This window comes from Neltuma alba, unplaced genomic scaffold (genome assembly GCF_004799145.2).
Source record: "Neltuma alba isolate B1F8T4 unplaced genomic scaffold, ASM479914v2 tig00010554_pilon, whole genome shotgun sequence".
In the NCBI taxonomy this organism is placed as follows: Eukaryota; Viridiplantae; Streptophyta; class Magnoliopsida; order Fabales; family Fabaceae; genus Neltuma; species Neltuma alba.
The window spans coordinates 90,253-107,880 of NW_021635421.1; the positions used below are offsets into that span (position 1 = coordinate 90,253).

A 17,628-nucleotide genomic window follows, 5' to 3' on the forward strand; every position below is an offset into this window, starting at 1 on the left:
TTGTATTTTCTTTTCCATGAGATCCCAATGCAATTTTTCCTTTGAATTTTTTTTTATTAAATATCAGCCTGACAGTATAAAGAAAAGTAATGTAATCCTAAAGATTAAAAAAATAATGTTGAATGATAATATTTTTTAACAAAAAAACAATATTACTATTTTTTAAATATTTTTGGATTGATATTAAATAAAAATTTTCAAATACTTACAGTTTCTTTGCGAATATTTTTAGGATAAAAATGATCCTTAATCCCGAAAATTGCCAACCACAAGACTTTCGCCACTTTTTCGTTTCATCATTCTAGCTTTTCTTGCAAAGAAAAGAAAATTTTTAATTTCACAAGTACTTTCTAATGGGTTAATGTTCATCCAACACTTCCAGATATTTTTGTCAGTGCATCTTATATCTAAAATATTTTGTGTTATAAGTTTGTCTTTAAAGTATTTCAATGTTCAAAATAATCAGACCAGACTGGCCGGTTTAGATCAGAAACTAGTGAATTGGCTAGTGGTCCAGTCTGGTTTAGCAACAAAACCAGAGGTGGATCGAATCGGAATGAATTGGATTAAACCGTTGCAAACCGGCCACAACGCGGTTAACCCATCGACTGAAGTGAGTTATCCAATTACAACTTTTTTCAGATTTGGATGATTCTTTTGGGGAAAAAAAAGAAAGAAAGAATGGAAGGTAGAAAAGAAACTCCATGACTCACTGGATTGCTTTTTCCTGTCAGTCTTCCTCTTTCAAGAACCCACTCATTTGCGTCAAACTCATTTGAGTGCTATCGTGATCTCAATCATCCTCCTCTAAAATTTAACTCGTGCTGCTTATGGAAATTCAGGCGGAAGAGAAGAGAGAAGAAAGAGATCCACGCAAAGAAGAAGAGAGGAAGGAGTGAGAGAAGAAAGAGTGAAAAAGTAGCGTGCTACTGTCATATTCATGTCATATGAATTGATGGTGCCTTACGTGAAGGTGCAGGTGGGGATGAGCATGAGGAAGACTGGACAGGGTAGAACCCCTGCCTGATGCCAGCTCAACGGATGAGGTAGCTGCATCTTCCTAACCCTGCCTAGTAGAAGTCCTAGTTATTTTGAATTGGGCTAATGCGGGTTGAGCAGGGTCAGCTTCTCTTGTCCAAATTTACCATTTGAGTCATGAAGTTTAAAATATTACCGTATCCAAATTTACCATTTGAGTCATGAAGTTTAAAATATTACCGTATGTCCTAACAAATATCTATATTTTAAGAATTTAACAATATCTATAATTTATTAGAAACAAGACAATAAAAAATTATAATTAAAGCCTTAAGGTTCAAATGATTTGTATCAATCTCCACAAAGTTGAGAAAATAACGAAACATAAAAAAAAAAAGCTATATTAACATATTCAATTATATTATTAACTTATAGTTTAATATAATTTATAGAGATCTATATATTACATTCAAATTGTTATAATTAGTATCATTTCATGATATATAAAGTAATATCAACATGAAAAAGTTAAAACAATTATAGTACACAGCAAGATAATTTAGAAAAGTTAAACAAGGTGGTATACTTAAAAAAAACTAGAACTTTAAAAATATAAAGTCTAATAATATAAGGGAGTAATATTCCTTTTGGGTATTGAAGTATAATAAAATATAGTACATTAATATTACACTGTATATATATAATAATTTTGAAAAAATATATACTATAATATAAATAATTATATATATTTCGGGCAAGACTAAATGGGTAGGGCTACATGCTGTGCCCGTGGCCCTGCCCTACCTGTGATTAGCTCGACCCGAAAATACCCATTTTTTTTCGGGCTGTGTTTTTTTGGGCTAGGCAGGACATTTTTTAGCAGGCTTAGGCAGGCACAACAGGCTATTGGGCCTCATGAACGCCCCTAGGTGCAGGGATGAGGAGAGAGGTTGAGAAGTAAAAGTAATATTTGAAAAATATAGAAAAAATTTTAATGAGTTGTGCGAAGGGGTAGGATAAAAAAATAAAAAGGGAAGAAATTAATTAAATATATATAGACACTTGTGATGAGATATCCATTTAAAGATGAAATATTATTTTTTTCATAATTAAAATATGAATAAATTTACATATTTTAATTAAATTATATTATTTTAATTATTATCGGTTTGACTTTGGTCTGACTCCGATCTAACCCACTAACTCTTGAACCATTCCAAGCTGACCAGGTTTTTTGAACCTTAGTATTTTGTTAAAAGCAATTTTTCTCTTAAAGTATTTTTTTTAGTAACAATTCTAATCTTATTGTTAACTTCACAAAAACTCCGTTAACTGAATGTGTATCTAGTATCTCAAAATATATTTACAATAAATCTCAACATCCTAAAGTAAATTTTTTTGTGTAATTTTGTTCTTAGTGTATTTTCTAAGTTAATTTTTTATCACCCTTTTTTATATTTTCAGTACTCATCTATCATATTTCTCATATTTTTAGTATTTATCTTTAACATTTTTAATAATTATTTTTTTAATTGTTCCACTAGTCATCTTAAATATGGAAATATGGAAGATGAATCCTAAAAATATGAAAAAAAAAAAAGAGTGACAAAAAATTAACTGAAAAAATATTTTAAGGAAAAATCTTGTAAATACGGGATTAATTTACTTGGATACCCAAGCGATACACTCACCCACGCAATAAATACAACAATTTACTAATGCAAAACTATATATACTACCTCTAGTTCATAATATAAGAGGTAGTTACATATTCAACTTGATTCTCAAATCAAAACTCTAATATGTTTTGTCTTTAATATTTATCCACTTTGCCTCTAAGATTCTCTATAGTAATTACACATGCAAGTTAAGGAATTTTTATCAAGATGTAACTTCAATACATATGAATGATGAGGATATTTTAGAAAAGATAATATGATTTTATTACAAATAACTAATTTAACTAATATTTATAAATTAATTATCTAACTTTTCTATTAAAAAGCGGACGAGCTATGGTATATTGTAGATATCATGCCCTGATCCTGATACAACTGCTGTTTCCCACTTTTAGCTTCTTCTTTTTTTTTTTTCAGTTTGATTCGTAATCTTGTATTAGGCCATACTTTTATCTCCCCATAACGCATAATAAAATAGATAAAAACATATTATAATTAATATTAAAACACAACATACGATATTATACAGCTTTTAACAGCGAGTGCATTAGTTATTGCACGTTACATATTTTGAAATGCACACAATAAGAAGCCTTGAGATAACATTCAGTGCTTGAGGTAAAAAGAAAGAAAGAAAAAGAAAGGAGACAACTTCTTCAATGCAATGAACAATAATCTTCACTCATTTTCAGGCTTTAGAGCAGACTTTTCCATCACAATCCCACCCATCTTTCTGATTCTCTTCTTCTTCTTCCTTGGTACCTGCCTCTAGGATTTGAGCAGCCTCTTTGGCCTCCTCTATCTCAGAGAGCTCTGCAAACTTCTCAGGAGTAAAAGGGTATGCAGAAACACCATGCTTTTTAATGGTCTTGACCACATTGGAATTAGTACTCGTGACGGGCCGACCCGTGACGGGCTCGAGCTTAAACGGGCCGGCCCGTTTAAGCCCGAGTTCAAAAAATAAGTCATTTTTTCAAGCCCGGCCCGTGAGATGACGGGCTCAAACTAGCCCGCGGGCTTTTGTTCTTTTTAATTAAAATAATTTTTTTTTATATTTTTTGTATATTTTATTAAAATAATAAAAATGAAACAATAAAAATTACTAATAAAATGTATAAATATAAATAAAATTGAGTCACAAATATAAACATTATCATGTCTAACATATATTACAGTATAATAAAGTCTATTGAATAAACAAACTAAATAGAGGACAGACATAAACAACTAAATAAGCATTAAATTTAGTAGATAATTACAATGCAGATGATCTAGTTTGATTATAAATAATTAACAAAAAAGTTTAACTAACAAACATAGTATACATAAAGAATAATCATTTATCATACCGACAAAAATGATATAGATCTTTATTTTTAGTTTAAAAGATTTTTTGATCAATTATATTTCAAGTATAAAAAATATGGGAGAATGATAAATAAAGACTGTAAAAATTATAGATACAGTATTTTAATAGGTTTTGACAACTTATAAATAACAATATATTTTTATGAATATACCTAGTTTTAAATTTTGCAATTTTCATGTTTTTTTTGTTATTTTTCCCACAACTATAGTGATTCTTTTTTTCTTTTTGTGAATGCTATCTATGTGAGCTGCCAAGATAAGTAAAACTAAGAGTATGCTATGTTTAAAATGTTAGGGTTTTCTTTTTTAAGTTAAGAAAAAAAGACAGAAATTAAAAAAAAAAAACATAATTTGGCGGGCCTAAACGGGCCGACCCGCGGCCCTACAGGGCCGGCCCTTTTATTTTTCGGCCCTACAGGGCTGGCCCTTTTAAGCCCGACTTTCCTTTCAAGGCTCCAAAATATAAGCCCGGCCATCGACTTAAACGGGCTTAACGGGCCGAGCCCGTCGGCTCTAATTGGAATGAAGGGTCTTTCCATTTGGCCCAATAATGACCAAAGTGGGCAAAGCAGACAGCTCAAAGTAACGAGCCAACTTCACACAGATCTTATCCTTGTACGGCAATGCCAACCAGGGAACACTTTTTAGTGCTTGGTTGAACGATTCTTCTTCTTCATCATCAACAGATATCCAGACGATCTCAAAGTTTTCTCCCTTTACTTTCAGCTTCTCATAGACCTCCACAAGCTTTGGGGTAAACTCAGCAGATGTTCCGTATGAAAAAGCAGAGAAATACAGACCTATTGTCTTCCCCTCAAGTTCAGACACAGGTACCTGCAAGTAAAAGGAAAGAACAATTCAAACCTTGCCTCACTTGTAGAGTATTAGATTATTGAGAAATGGTTTGTCTATCCTTGAGCTAATTTGATAGGACTTGCCTTCAGAGTATATATACACCTTCAATTTATTCTTGAATAATTTTTCGCATCTTTTATTCTTTTTTTTTTGTCCTTTTCTCTATCTTTCATTCAATTTTTTTTGTAATTATTTTTTCAATCTTCATTTTTTTTCTCCTTATTTTTTCCTTTATTTTTGGGTGTCATATTAGATTTTTGAGAAATAACTATATATTTCCTTCGCATTTTAACATAAAAGTTAAATAACTTATTTGCAAACATTAAAATACGATATTTTTATATTTACAATTAATATAATATTACCTCCTATCTTTAATATAAGAGTTTATTAGAGTTTTCTTTGATTTTTATTTTGGTTCTAAATATAAGACCTTGATCTACTTTGTCTCTCATAGTTATCTTTTTTTTAAAGATATTTTTTATAATAATAATAATTCTAACCAATATACTTGATTAGTAATGATGTTTTAAAAAATGCAACACTTATTTATTACAAATAACTAATTTAACTAGTTTTTTTAATATACTTAAATTAGTCAACTAGCTATTATACTAAGGATTAAAATTAATAAGACTTACCTTGAGGCTATATACTTTCAATTCATTATCAGCTTAGTCAATGTGGGATTTTTTCATATGCTAGAGTAAATTAAATAAAGTGACAGAAGAAAAGTTACTTGGTTTCCATCAGAAGATATAACAAAGTCACGTGACTTGAAGGCCAAAATAGACCTCAAGGACTGGTTCCTCCTGGCTTCATCTTCTCGCTCTCTCAACTCTCTGATCTTTTCTGTTGTAAAAGCGTATGCTTCGGCTACATACTCAAGTACAACCGAGATTCCATCTTCAGTGGCCACTTTCCCATTCTCATCAAGGATTATAAGCTGGGGAATCCCTCCCACCTTCAACAATCCATTCAGGCGATTGCGTGTGTCTGAATCAGAAAATGGAATTGCAAGCCATGGCATCTTGGAAAAGTAAGCTTCGAAGCCATCTTCTTCTTTATCAGCTGTCACATACACTATCTCCAAGTCACCTTTTGCAGAAACTTCATTGTACAGCTCTTTCAAAGTAGGAGTGAATCTTCTGCAAGGTGGGCACCAAGATGCTGAAAAATATAACCCAACTTTCTTCCCCTTCAAGCTCTCAATTTTAACCTGAAAAAAGAAGTGATGATGACGACATGAATTTTGTTTCTTAAAAAGCAAAAAACCTTTTTTATGTGCATGATCATGGAGGTTTGCCGAACAAAAAAGAATACGGCCGGCATAAATAAACATGTGAAATAATAATGCCTAGCTATTAGCTATCTTTCACAATGGAACAGTATATTTATGAGAGATTCTGCCAGAGTTCATATATACTCAAAAAATCATTTCGAGCTTTATTTTTTTGATTTAGCAGCAGAGTATAAATCTCATACTTATATCGAAAACCCCAAAGAACAAGCTGATCCATCACAATTCACATGTTTCGTGTATCGAACATGGTTGAAACAACAGAAAAACAGTGATCGAATCATGTTCAATCGGAAGACCGAGTCTAGTATGGGAAGGCTGTTGACCAAAAACTTCAGAGGTACTAGTATATCATACAGAGTCATGAAGAAACACACACAGACTTCGAGTTTTCCAAAGTGTTTGATAATTTTCCGGGAAAATGAAAGCAGAAATCGCATCAAATGATTAAATGAAAGGACCAAATGAGCTACCTGATCGCCATTGTTTCGAACCAGATAGTCCCTCTCTGAAGAAGACAAGATAGATTGAATATCGTGGGCGACGTTTTCAACGCCAGCCATTTTTCTCGGTCTGTAAAACATCGGACGTGGTATTATTAGCATTGGCACGCAACTGAGAAAGTAACTTTTTTTGGACAAGGAGTTTCGCAATCAATAATGGCTATTTATAGGGAAAGAAAATCTATCTTTTTCCCACTCTTTCTGGAATGATTCTTCGTCAGTGTGATTCCAGAAACATAATTAAGCATTTCTCTCTTTTCCCCTTGAACGTCGCAGCTGGCCCACGTTGTTCATATATGTGCGACCATGAAACGCGGCGCCGGTAACAACTAGAAGGGGACAGTTTGAACAGAGGATCACGCGATGGATATAATTTAAAATCTGATCCGATAATATGTTTTGAAATTTTATAATAGGACCAAATCATTGAGGATATGATATTATGTTTTGGTAGTCGATTACTAAATTATCCTTCTATAATTTGAAAAATTTCATCTTTCATTATCATCATCTGTAAGTAAACTTTGTTGCTTTAATAACTTCTACTTATCAATATACTACATCCGATCTTTAATATAAAAGCTGGTTAAAGGTTTAATTTACTTCTAAATATAATACTTCAATTTACTTTGTTTTTAATATTTATCTATTTCTCTCCAAATAATCACTATAATGATTGCACATATTAAGAAATTTTTAATCAAGGGCACCTTCAATATACATGATATTAATAAAGATATTTTAGAAAAGTCAATGCACATTTCTTACAATTAATCAACTTAATTATTTTTTTAATTTTTTTAAATCAGTCATCTAGCATTCTAGTTCTTATATTAAGAACTAAAAGTTATATTAAAGAAAACTTGTCAACAAAATTTAATATATAGATATTAATAAAGATATTCTAGAAAAGTCAACGCTTATTTTTTTTATGAAGTGTGCTTATTAAAATAACAAGTTACTAATACTTGTCAATTTATTTGAAAGAACTTGTCGATTTAATATGTAGAATGTAGCAAGTCTTTATTTTTGATAAGTGTGTTTGTGAAAATGAAAAGTTCAACATGAAGAGCGTGAGTCTATTAAAAAAGAAGTGGTAAGTAAAACTTACTAGAATGAAATTTCTAATTAAAGTTTTAACGGGGCAATCGTGGGGGAGGATGAAAACTAGTAATTAATGAGTTAGTTGATAACTTATATTTATAATTAAAAATTATTGAAAAAAGGTATTATGAGATCTCAAAGAGGATATTTAATTATCAAAAAGTCTCAATGACAAGCTAACAGTTTAAAATTTTGTTTTCATTTTTTATGTTGAAACTTGTTATTACATACTTTTTAGTTGTTAACGGAATATTGGGTAATTAAATCCCTTCATTAGTATCTAATAATAAGCCCCACAAAATTATTTCTAGAAGAGGAAACATCTCTCTTTCATCTAAATGCTCCCTAACTGAAATACAATAAAATGAGGACTATTACCATTTTGATCCTAAATGTAAATCATTTGTAATGCAGATTATAAAATCGCACTTACTTTTGTATTAAGAATGGAAGGAGTAATGCTTTTGGTGAGCACATTTTAGTGTTTAAAATCTGCTACTTTTGTGCAAGACAAAATAACGGCTTTTCAGTTTCACATGACAATAGTATTTTGATCCATATGTTTTTGCCATTTTCGGTTCTTTAATATAAAATCGCACTTATTTTTAAATTCAACTAGCATACTCGTCGTTGAAACTTGGTAATATTTTTACATCAAATCATTAAATATAAATAATCAATGAAATAAAATATAGAAGCGATTGTTATGGCACTTATAATTAATTAGTTCCATGGAGGCATCGACAACTTCCATTGGTTGTTCTTAGTTCATCTTTCCATGTTTATCTATTATTAGCTATTAATTTAGGTCAACAATATTTTGAAACGTGCCATTTATTGATTCCCCACTTATTTGTGTTTTGATTAATGTGTAAGTTCGAATTGTTTAAATCTCATAGAATATCACGTGCACATAAACGACTTTGCCTTTCTAAATTAATGTTTGTAATAATCAATTTTGTTCCAATTAATTTTTTCAAACTGAAACTGGAATCCTTGAATAATGAAAGTTAATTAGTGTAATATGGTTTATATTTAAATAGGATTTTGTTGGCAAAAAATATTTAAATAGAAAAAAAAAGTTAGTTTATGTTAAACTTATTTGAATGATCTAATTGAAAACTTGCCTTCAAAAGGTTCAACTGTGAAAAAAAAAAACTAAAAATCAAAAGTAGAAAAAGCTGATATGTTAATTATAAAATAAAATAAATTGATTTCACATTTTTTAACAAGTAATAATAGTTAATATCTTAAACTTGTTGAAAAAAGCATGACTTCTTAATTTTGCCCTTCACTGACATTAATAATTACAATAGAAATGTTGTCTGGAAATTAAAGTCATGTTGATGCTATATTTCAAGGCCAAAAATTCTTACAATTACATCTTTACCCTATACCCTATATTTAAAATTAAGTAGGATTTTATTATTATTAACTAACAAAGAGACTAGAAAAAGTAATCAACTAATAAATTGACATACTACAACTTCATATTTAAAATATCCTTGTTTTTCTTTCTTTTTTTCAAGGGATGAAAAGGCAAAACAAGGATATTTAAAATATCCTTACTCCCATGCTGCTGATGGCAATTTTGTATCATTGATCAACCTCTGCCCCTGTGCCTAGAGGCAAAATGATAAGAGAGATCAGGTGCAGTCTAATTTTATCCAGCTTTTTTATTTAAAAAATGTTATATATTTGGCAACATTTATTTTGGCTACGAAAGAGAGCTGACACCCAAAATAAACAAAACTAAGTCATAAGAAAGGAGATCCCACGGTGTCCTCAATTGAAATGGCAAGGTCGAAACATAAAAACTGCGGAGTGAAAGAATAATTGGACCTGAGATATTATGAGCCTAAAAATAGCCTTGTCATTTTGCCATTTTAACTCATCCAATGACCCCTGTACATTTAGAATCAAAATAAGATCACAAATCTCTCTATTTAGAAAAGCTGGATGTGGGAAATAATCAAATAAATGTTAGAAGGAACAGAACAGATTTAAACAAAGTTAAACACGAATATTTGCCAAAATTTCCCGATAATTGTACTTTAAGAACTTGAGCAGATTCTACCTTTTCATCAGCGTAAGACTTGGACTAAAAACCGTATATATTAGACTTGCTCTAAAGACCACAACTTGCTCTTTTGAACTTCTTGTGTTGACCATCTATTGTACAAGAATAAAATATGTTTAATCCAAGTAATTGTGGATATTAATTCCATGAATTATACACCCAAGGATTGACAATGACAAATTAAGCAAGAAGAATATTGTTCGATGCCAAAATACATATAAAGGTAAGGTGAAAGAGAATCACTTTGATTATTGATTAGATATATAAGCTTGGAAAGCTGACTATTTGGATCTGTGGCATGAGAGAAGGGAAGGAAATAGAAAAAAATTTTTAATGAGCTAGATTTAAAAAGCGGAGTTATAAAATTTTGATAAAGAGAAGATTAAAATAAAAGAGGGGTTAAAAGTTTTTAATTAATTTTTCTTACTTTTTTTAACTTACATATTCTCTTTAGCAAAATTTTATAACCCCACTTTTTCAATTTTTAAAATCAAGCTCATTAAATTTTTTCCCTCTCTTCCAATTCTCTCATGCCAAATATAAGGTTAAGATAATATAATATTGCACAACTGATATAAATAGCTTAATTATATTAATCCATTTAGTCAGAAATTTTAGCCTTGACAAGACTATTTCAATAAAAGAATTCACTTTTTTTTTTCATTATTCAGGAAGTCATGCATCCACCACAAGAAAATATTTATTTGAAATATGAATTGCAGCAATATAAACATTATGGCCCCAAAAATTAAGCTTATTGCCAGAATTTGAATGAATTATGTTATAAGTTTATAAATGTTAAAAACAAAACAACAAGGACTAAGCGCATTTTCCAGTTGATATTACACTTATACATATTTTTTAGATTGAAATGTACAATACGATTATATGGTAAGGAAAAATTAAAGGAAAAAAACCCTAAAAAAAGTGTGAACATATAAAATTCTAATCCATACAGCTAGCATTTAAAAATGACCGGAAAGAAAATGAGGCCTAAACTGTCATTCTGAAAATATTGTGAAATTATCCATATGCCATTTTGTGACAAAAAAGTTATGAATTTGTCATTTCCTATTCAATACTTGTTATTGCCAATTTAATACTTGTTATTTTTAGTTCACAACTTGTTAATTAACTAAGTAACTAAAATAATGGAGAACAAAAAAATTATGAAACTTATAATTTTCAATTGAATAGTTGTCATTGCTAGTTTAACACTTGTTATTTTTAATCCACAACTTGTTAATTAACTAACTAAACTAACTAAAATGATGGAGGAAAAAGTTATGAAACTTATAATTTTCAACTCAATACTTGTCATTTTCAGCCAGTTCAACACTTGTCATTTTCAATTCACGACTTATTAATTAACTAACTAAAATAATGGAGAACAAAAAAAAAGTTATGAAATTTATTATTTCTAGTTGAACACTTGTTATTACCAATTCAACATTTGTAATTTTCAGTTTCATTAATGTCATCTATATCACAGAAAGGTGTATAGGTAATTTCACAATATTTTTTAAATATGAGTTCAAGCTTCACTTTTTTTCCTATCATTTTAAGTGTTAGGTACTTGAATCAGAATTTTATATATTCATACCTTTTTTTAAGAATTTCCCAAAATTAATATATACATCTATATATATATATATATATATATATATTTGAGACTCATGCCTCCTACCTCTGGATGCTCCCTTTCTCCAACAATGTGCATAAATCTCGAGTTTAATTTGTAAGCGGGCAAAAAATCGGGCTTAATAGTACTCAAATTTGATCATGATAGATAATCATGTAAAAAAGCAATTAAAATGCATGGGGATATAACTAATGGGAGTTGAATCTAGCAAAAAAGGTAATTTTTTTACAACATGGCAAATCAATATTTGAATTCATGTTAGGAAAGAATCTTATATTTAATACCTGACAATATCTCAAATAAAATTATTTTCAATAAAAGGATATCTATTCATAGCAAAAAAAAAATGCATGAAAGTACACTACAAAAAAATATCAAATTAGCGATGAAATTTCTGTCACTAATCAAAATTTGCGACGAATTAGTGACAGAATTAAGTTAGCAACAAAATTTTTTCCGTCACTAATTCTACCATCACTAAATAATAAGGGACGGAATTTTGCTAATTAGTGATGGATTACTGACAGAAACTAGTAAAGAAAATTTTTCGTCACTAATTCGTCGCTAATTAGTGATGGATATCCCACAAAAATTCTATCACAAAATACTGAGGGAATTGTGATGGAAAATTCTGTCACAAATTGATGATAGAAATTTCTGTCACTAAATTTTTTTATTTTGTAAATTTAAAATACTACATGGCAACTATTGATTGCCGCCACGTGTCATGTCTGTGGTTGTCACCTCATCACTAGCTGTCACCTCACATTCTCCTCTCTCCCCTATACAGCCATGTCATCCCCCCATCCATATTATCGCCACGTGTCTATCATTGTGAGCTGTCATATGTCATCAATGGCTGCCACCTCACTAGCTCCCCTCTCTCCTATATTGCCATGTCATCTCTTCATCCATGTCATTGCCACATGTCCATCATTGTGATCCACCATGTCATCACCAGCCACCACCTCAACGCTTCCTCTCTCCCATAACGTCCACGTCATCACCACATGTCAATCATTTTGAGCCGCCACAGGATTGTCTTGTCCACATCATCGCTACGTCACAAATTGGCTCAATTTGTGAAAGAGTGTTAGTTCAAACCTGAGATCTCGTGCCTACATACTGAAGCTTTTGCCAGTTGAGCTAAAAATTACTTGTGAAATTTTTATGCAAAAATATATATAATATTTCTAATAACAAATACAAATATATATAATAAATATTATATATATAATTTAATATATTATTATTTATTTGAATTTAATTTTTATATTTTAGTAAAAAATTGCTAACAATTTATATTTTTATTCAAATATTTAACAAAATAATAAAGTATATTATATATTTTTATTTTTATTTTCTTTTATAATATTTTTATTTTTTAATTTTATATAATATATTATTTAAAAATTATGATATATTATATTTTTATTTTAATAATAATTTTAAAAAATAATTATTATATATTGATATTATATTTTTTGTGACAGATTAGTGATGAAATTGCGATAAAAATTAGTGACGGAAAATTTCCGCCATTAATTTCCGTCATAAAATATTTTGTAATAAGAGTTACTAACAGAATCAACGACGGAATTGTGACACAATTTAGTGACGAAATAAAATTTCGTCACTAATTCTTCACTAATTTAGTGACAGAATAAAATTCTGTCACTAATATGTCGCTAATTTAGCAACAAAATTTTCTGTCATTAAATTCTGTCGCTAATTTTAGTGATGAAATTTATGAGGAATTAGCGACGGAATCATCACTCGTTTCCTATACAATTTGTTTTATAAAATTCCCCTTTCTTTTCACCATGTCTAATTTTTGCAGCACTATATAAAATATTTTTATTACGAAGAAAAACTGAGACTAAATAAATTAATCTTAGATTGTCATTTAAAAGTTTTAGTATGGATAAAGTGAGTTATACATGTCACCTAACTTACAGAAAAAGGACTATAAATGTGGTGGCAAGTAATCAATTTTGCTGGGTTACTCAAAATTCTATAAATTAGGCTCTAAATTTTAGTTTTCAACATTTACAGATTTTATATTTTGATATTTTTATATAATAAAAGTAAGATTATAAAGTTGTATTTCTCGTTTAAGAAATAATTAATTGGAATGTATATATCATGGGGGAAAAAAAAAGAATTAATGGTGGGGAATAGGGCAAGCAAAAAATTCATATTTCATGCGCTTGTGAGGAATCTTTTGTTCCTTCTTGGGGTGTTTTTAGCATTTGTGCTTTTAGTCGCTTCCCTCTGCTGTTACCAAAATAAAAATATATTCCCAAAAAGTTAACAATATACGAACAAAATTGAAAAGAGGTATTGCACACGTGTCAATTTAACTTTCTTCTTTTTTTGTCTTTCCTCCTTATTCATAGCCTTCTCTTTTTTAAAAATAAAAGTTTCAAAATTCTTAATGAACAATATTTTATAGTTATGTGCACACATCATTATTAAAATTATTAAATGCTGCAATAAAATTTCTTCTTCTTTTTTTCTATTGTTTTTGAAAGATTTAAATTTTTACTAAATATAAACACATATACTACCAAGATTATGAGAATTCCAAATTTATCATATTATGAAATATCAGTTTTTTCAAGTAAATTTAACCCCCGAACTTGAGATGTCATCCAAACATGGCAAGTGGCATTACCACTAAGATAGGTTGTTGTTAACATTTTAAACACATATATGAGTAGTATAAATTAAAATTTTTTGGGGACAAAAGTATAAATTAAATCAAAATGGTTGATGTTTAGTATTTTAAGTGGAGCTAGAACAAGGACAATATTCAAAAACTTTTGAGGTGTCGTAACTCATGAAACACAATTGGGAATCTTTGTTGCTTCTTGGAGTGTTCTCGCATTTGTGCTTTTATTCTTCTTTATCCATCAAAATTGGAAAAAAAAAAAAACAATAAAATAATACAATCAACAAAAATGATTTTAAAAAAACACGTGGGCTTGCACTTGTCAATAATCCACAACGTTTCATGGTCCAGTTGGCATTTAAGAACAAGAAGCTAGACAGTTAGGTCCAAACCCATTAATATTAATTAATGTTATGATTAAATTGTGATTAATCTTTCAAATAATTAACACACGGACAGATACCAACTCATCGCTTCTCTCCCACTTTGCTAAAAGGCAAAAAGAGAACCATTAATAAGTAAACCTGATTAAGAATGCACTAATCCCCATCTTAAATTTAATCATGTTATACACACTTTTCTTTATATCTCTTCCTCAAATTATTCATAAACTAGAAACTTGAACTTTTACACAACACGCACACGGAGATACTATTTCAAATTCTATTATTTAATATAAGAGGTATATAACTAATTTGAAAGTGTTAAAAAATTAAAATCAGTTATTTATAATAAATATGTGTTGATTTTTTTAAATTGTGTTCCTTAACCAAGTGCATTATAACTAATTTTTGGTGAAAATATGTCACAATCAGTAAGAATATTTTAGAAAATATTATAAATGTAGGAGACAACGTGGAATGAAATCTTGTACTCCTTCAGTTCTTAATATAAGATCTATTTGACTAATTTGATTAGATTACGAAAGTTAGGTGAGTTACATAATTATACGAAATATGGTATATTTTTCTTAAAACACCATAATCATCTTTCTTAATATCTTTCCTCTTTCTTCTACTTAATTATGGCTGAGAGAATATCCACATAGGTAATATAGAAAAAATTGATAAATATAATAAATAAGTCTTATATTTAGGACCAAAATTAACTCAATAATTAAGTTTTATATTAAGGACCAGAGAAGTATTTAATACCAAATCTAATTCTCAACTAACTTTTATATTAAAAACAAAAAAAAATAGTATATGCAAGTAAGAGTTGTCGATAAGTGAAAAAAAAATTAGTAAAAAACCATTATCAATGTATGAAGCACAGTAAATGACAAATCCTTTCTAACTATATTTACACTATAAATAAGAGTTGAAAATTAATATACCACCTATATATATATATGTGATATAACAGGATATAAACAGTGGAGTTGATTCTACAATACACACCAGGCCACAGCAAATAAAAGTAGATGCTTAGCAATCTTTTTTAAATGCTTGACCCGAAATTGATGAGTATTCTTGCACGCAGAGACTTTGTCAGCTGAAGCAATATATACCAAACCCATAAACCAAAGACCCTAATCTTTCACTTCCCAATTGATTAAACCAAAAATCTCTCTCTCTCTCTCTTCTCTCTAGACCTCTAAGGTAACAACAAACAGAATATATATCTTTACTTGGGGTTGTCGATCTCTTTACAAAAAGAAAGTGCCTCCCTTTAGGTGTGTATTGGATTAATTATTTGAATCCCACATTTGCATTTAACCTCATCTCACAAGGTAAATCAAATCAATCCCACTGTGCATTGCTTCGCCACTTAACCAAAACCCACGTATTTCCCTTTCTCTATCTGCACTCAAAGAACATATCGCTTCTCTAACTTGTTATACTCATCAAATCCCTCCTTCCTCTTCCATCCATCCTCACTACCCACCCCCTTCCCTCTTCTCTTCTCTTGTCTTCTCCTGAAAATAACACCGTTCAGAGAGAAGATGTCCTTTCAAGTTCAGCCACAGGCACAGCCACAGCAGCCAGTTCAGGTGTACCCTGCCACTGTCACCACCCAGCCACCTTCCCATCATTCCAATGGTTCCTTTGGGACTGTTTTCATTGTGCTGGCTGTGATTTTGGTCATTTCTCTTCTTGCTTGCTTTCTCGGCCGCCTCTGCAGCCGCCGCCGCCACCCTGAGAGCTACGGTGGTGGTCATCATGGCCATAAACCATACAAGCAGCAAAACATGAACCAGAACCCGAACCCGAGCCAGAACTACCAGTTCCGACCCCAAGAAGGTGATGTTGAGCTTGGGTTTGACAAGAGGATCCCAACTACCAAACCCAACGGGCACGGTAACGGGCCCGGTCCTGGACTTGGGTATGGATCCCAAGGATCAAAGCCACCTTTCTACGGTGGAAACGGAGGCAACGGTGATGTTAATGGAGAAGAGAAGGGATTTGAGATGAGGAATGGAAGAGAAGGTAGTATGAGAGAGCAGGGGCATGGGCCTCGGCCTGGACTTGGGTATGGAGGCCGAGGTCCGAGGCCACTTGTCTATGGCGGCGGCAGAGGAGGCAACGGTGGTGCTGGTGGCGGTGAAGAGAGGGGTTTTGAGATGAAGAACGGCGGAGAAAGAAGTATGAGAGAGCAGGGGCATGGGCATGACGCTCCTTACAAGTTTACCTTGTGAATATAACACAACCGTTCCTATTATAGTATTGGCTTTCTCTTTTAAGCATTTTAATTCTTTACTTTTTTCTAGTGTTTTAGATACAGATGGTTTGGATTCTCTTTAAATGAAATGGTTCTAACCTGTTAAAATATACATAGAACAGGCCCTTTTTATGTATATTTAAAGAGGTTGGGACCAGAAAATGTAAAGAGAAACTCAATCAAAAGTCTACGAATTATATAATTGTATATGGTGTGATATGATGACATGATGTATTGTGTGTTTTGGCTTTGTGTTCTATACATATGAATAGAAATCAATTTCATTGATTCGATAAAGAAGATGATGTTTAGTTATTTAGGTAATATTATGGGATATGATACTTTTCTTATCCTAAATGTAAAATTTATTTGGTAGTGTAAATTATATTATAAAATAAGTGTCTTAAATTTACGACCAGAAGAGTAATATTTTATAAGACTGTTGATACAGATACCTTTAATGAAAATAATATAATGTAAGGTTTATTATTTAAATTAAAGTGTATGAACAACTTTACTCTTTAAGGAAATTAATGCAAGTATTCATATTGTCTCTTTCTTTTGGAAGGCATCTGTAGAATAATGAAATGTGATGTAAGATGATTTGTTTTAATTTGCTTCATTGACGATGGAGACCTAAATGAGTTTACATTAAGAAATAAGATTAGCTAAATGATTAAAGTGACATGTGAATTGAGATTCCGAGTTCAGATAAAGAAAAATATGGATACATACATGTACACACAAGACTAGTTTAAACATGCAACATGCCCAATTTTTTGTT

At 30.6% G+C, this 17,628-nt stretch overlaps 1 protein-coding gene and 1 pseudogene across 1 annotated transcript; one reads left to right on the plus strand and one right to left on the minus strand.

Annotated features, from left to right (window-relative positions):
• Positions 1-3,345: 3,345 nt before the first annotated feature.
• On the minus strand, positions 3,346-6,760 carry LOC114756961 (probable nucleoredoxin 1; annotated as a pseudogene).
• Positions 6,761-10,971: 4,211 nt separating this feature from the next.
• On the plus strand, positions 10,972-17,085 carry LOC114756977 (RNA-binding protein FUS-like). Its single transcript, XM_028945970.1, has 2 exons — positions 10,972-10,982; positions 16,122-17,085. Exon 2 carries the CDS (start codon positions 16,129-16,131, stop codon positions 16,819-16,821), a length of 693 nt encoding a protein of 230 aa, XP_028801803.1. The 5' UTR covers positions 10,972-10,982; positions 16,122-16,128; the 3' UTR covers positions 16,822-17,085.
• The last annotated feature ends 543 nt before the right edge of the window (positions 17,086-17,628 follow it).

Coding starts and splice junctions, on each gene's coding strand:
- LOC114756977 (XM_028945970.1), top strand. CDS start 16,129: ATGTCCTTTCAAGTTCAGCCACAGGCACAGCCACAGCAGCCAGTTCAG.